This window comes from Erigeron canadensis, chromosome 4 (assembly GCF_010389155.1).
Source record: "Erigeron canadensis isolate Cc75 chromosome 4, C_canadensis_v1, whole genome shotgun sequence".
NCBI lineage: Eukaryota > Viridiplantae > Streptophyta > Magnoliopsida > Asterales > Asteraceae > Erigeron > Erigeron canadensis.
This window is the reverse complement of record NC_057764.1, coordinates 35,601,695-35,603,684: the sequence shown is the minus strand read 5'-3', so window position 1 is coordinate 35,603,684 and position 1,990 is coordinate 35,601,695. Positions and strand designations below refer to the sequence as shown.

The 1,990-nt window shown below is 31.6% G+C and overlaps 1 protein-coding gene across 1 annotated transcript; it reads right to left on the bottom strand.

The window, feature by feature from the left end:
* Positions 1-400: 400 nt before the first annotated feature.
* Positions 401-1,530, bottom strand: LOC122598035 (bZIP transcription factor 11-like). The gene has a single exon (XM_043770641.1). It carries the CDS (start codon positions 1,131-1,133, stop codon positions 603-605), a length of 531 nt encoding a protein of 176 aa, XP_043626576.1. The 5' UTR covers positions 1,134-1,530; the 3' UTR covers positions 401-602.
* Positions 1,531-1,990: the final 460 nt, after the last annotated feature.

The following is a 1,990-nucleotide window of genomic DNA, read 5'->3' as shown; positions in this document are numbered from 1 at the left end:
ATGATTCGTTTACGTATAGTACCATGATTCAGTATTCAATTGATAAAGCAAAACAATTTAGTACGTAAGAAATTTAGCATTATATTTATATGTTAATAAAAGTAGTACTTCAAAGTTAAGTTAATTTACGTCATTACGTACGTATATATGTGATAATAACTAACATGAAAAATTATTCAAATATTATCCCAATAACATTATACGGAGTATATTAACTCAAAGCATATTCCTTCCATATATATATCACAAATACTTCAATTGGGCATTTAGATGAATATAATGGATTCGACAATTTTGTGAAGCAATCAAATTTACTTGCAGTTGTTCATGGAGATACTTTTAATGCAATCATTCCAGACTTAATCTTTATAAAATTTTAAGAATACTCGTAAAAACATACTTATGATAACGATAATATTATTAATAGCGACAATCATTATATCTTTAACTAGATGGTCCACATGCATTACAATCATAGCTATTTGTACACATAAATCATCCCATAATCTTCATTCTCTTTTAATTTGTACACAAATCTTTTTATTCATAATAATTAACATTACCCCCATGATCCCCACCCCCACACTTTTGGAGACTCATTCTCAGTATTGAATCATGTAGTCTGCGGAAGCCAAGATTGGCTGATTAGCATAATGATAACTCAGTGAGTTAACCGTGAACTCGTCTACAAAGTCAGTTCCAAAACTAGTTGCAGTTCCTGCTCCACCTACGACATCTCCATTTTCGTTGCAATATTTGTCCTCATCAAACCTACAAAAGGCAATAATCTCGTGCAACGAATGCAGACGGTTACTTAGCTCAGCAACTTGAGCTCTCAAGACACGGTTTTCAGCTTCCACACTCATATAATGTTGTGTGGTGATACTTGCACTAGATATGACCTGGTTGATATCTTTCCTGAGCTGACTCAGTTGGCTTGTTAGCTCATCTAGATGTTGTTGCTTCCTCATTCTTGATCTCCTAGCCGATTCGCGATTGGATATCATTCTCTTCCTTTTTCTCTGATCCATCAGGTTCTGAAGATCCTCTTCAGAACCTGGATTTTGGTTCTGGTATGAACCCGAACCACCTGATGATGTTGTAGTAATAGTAGTACCACTAGATGAAGCCATTAGATTATAAATAATAATGCTATTATAAGTTGATATAATTATTATTAACTATTAGTTATATTAATAAAGCTGGTTTTATAGTAAGATAATAAAACTAAGGGAGCACAATAATCATGAAATGTAATAAAACCAGTAAAGAAAAACAACTGAAAATGATTGAACTAAATGTGTCCTTCTTCTATATGTAGAATTTATCATAAACCCGGAAAGAAACAATTCACTGAGAATTTGAGACATGTATTTCAAACATTAACAACAATAGATTGCACATTAATGTTTTATTTTCTGATTGACCACGCAAATTAAGTTACAATATTTATAAATGGAACAACAACAAAAAAGCTATGGGTTTTTGCAGTTTTTCGAAACAGCAAATACTTAAGCGGAAAATTGAGGAAAAGAAGGAAAAGGTTTAAAAGCCTTAGCAAGATGAAGAAGAACAACAAAGAGAAGGTGATCGATCTAAAGGATCAAAGGAAGAGAAGAAGGAGAGGGGGAAGAAGCTTAGGAAGGATTTTGGGTTGATTTATAGGGGAAATTTTCTAGACTAACTAGTGAAAAAGGTATCATTGTGGCATCTTTTTCATTAAATAATTCAATAATCGTATCAAAAAGAGAATCATCACTTTATTTTTCAACTATGATGACTAATACATTATTGACGTTTCACCGTAACTATTTATATGATATTTTGACCACAATGTTATATATATATACATATTTTTTTAACTCTATATATAAGTGGTTTGTATATATCTATCTATATACTTATTAAAACAGTAGTTAACCAAACGATTTTAGAGTCTTCTCAACCTAAAACTAGCTTCTAAGATCGTCACGTAGGATTTAATCTTATG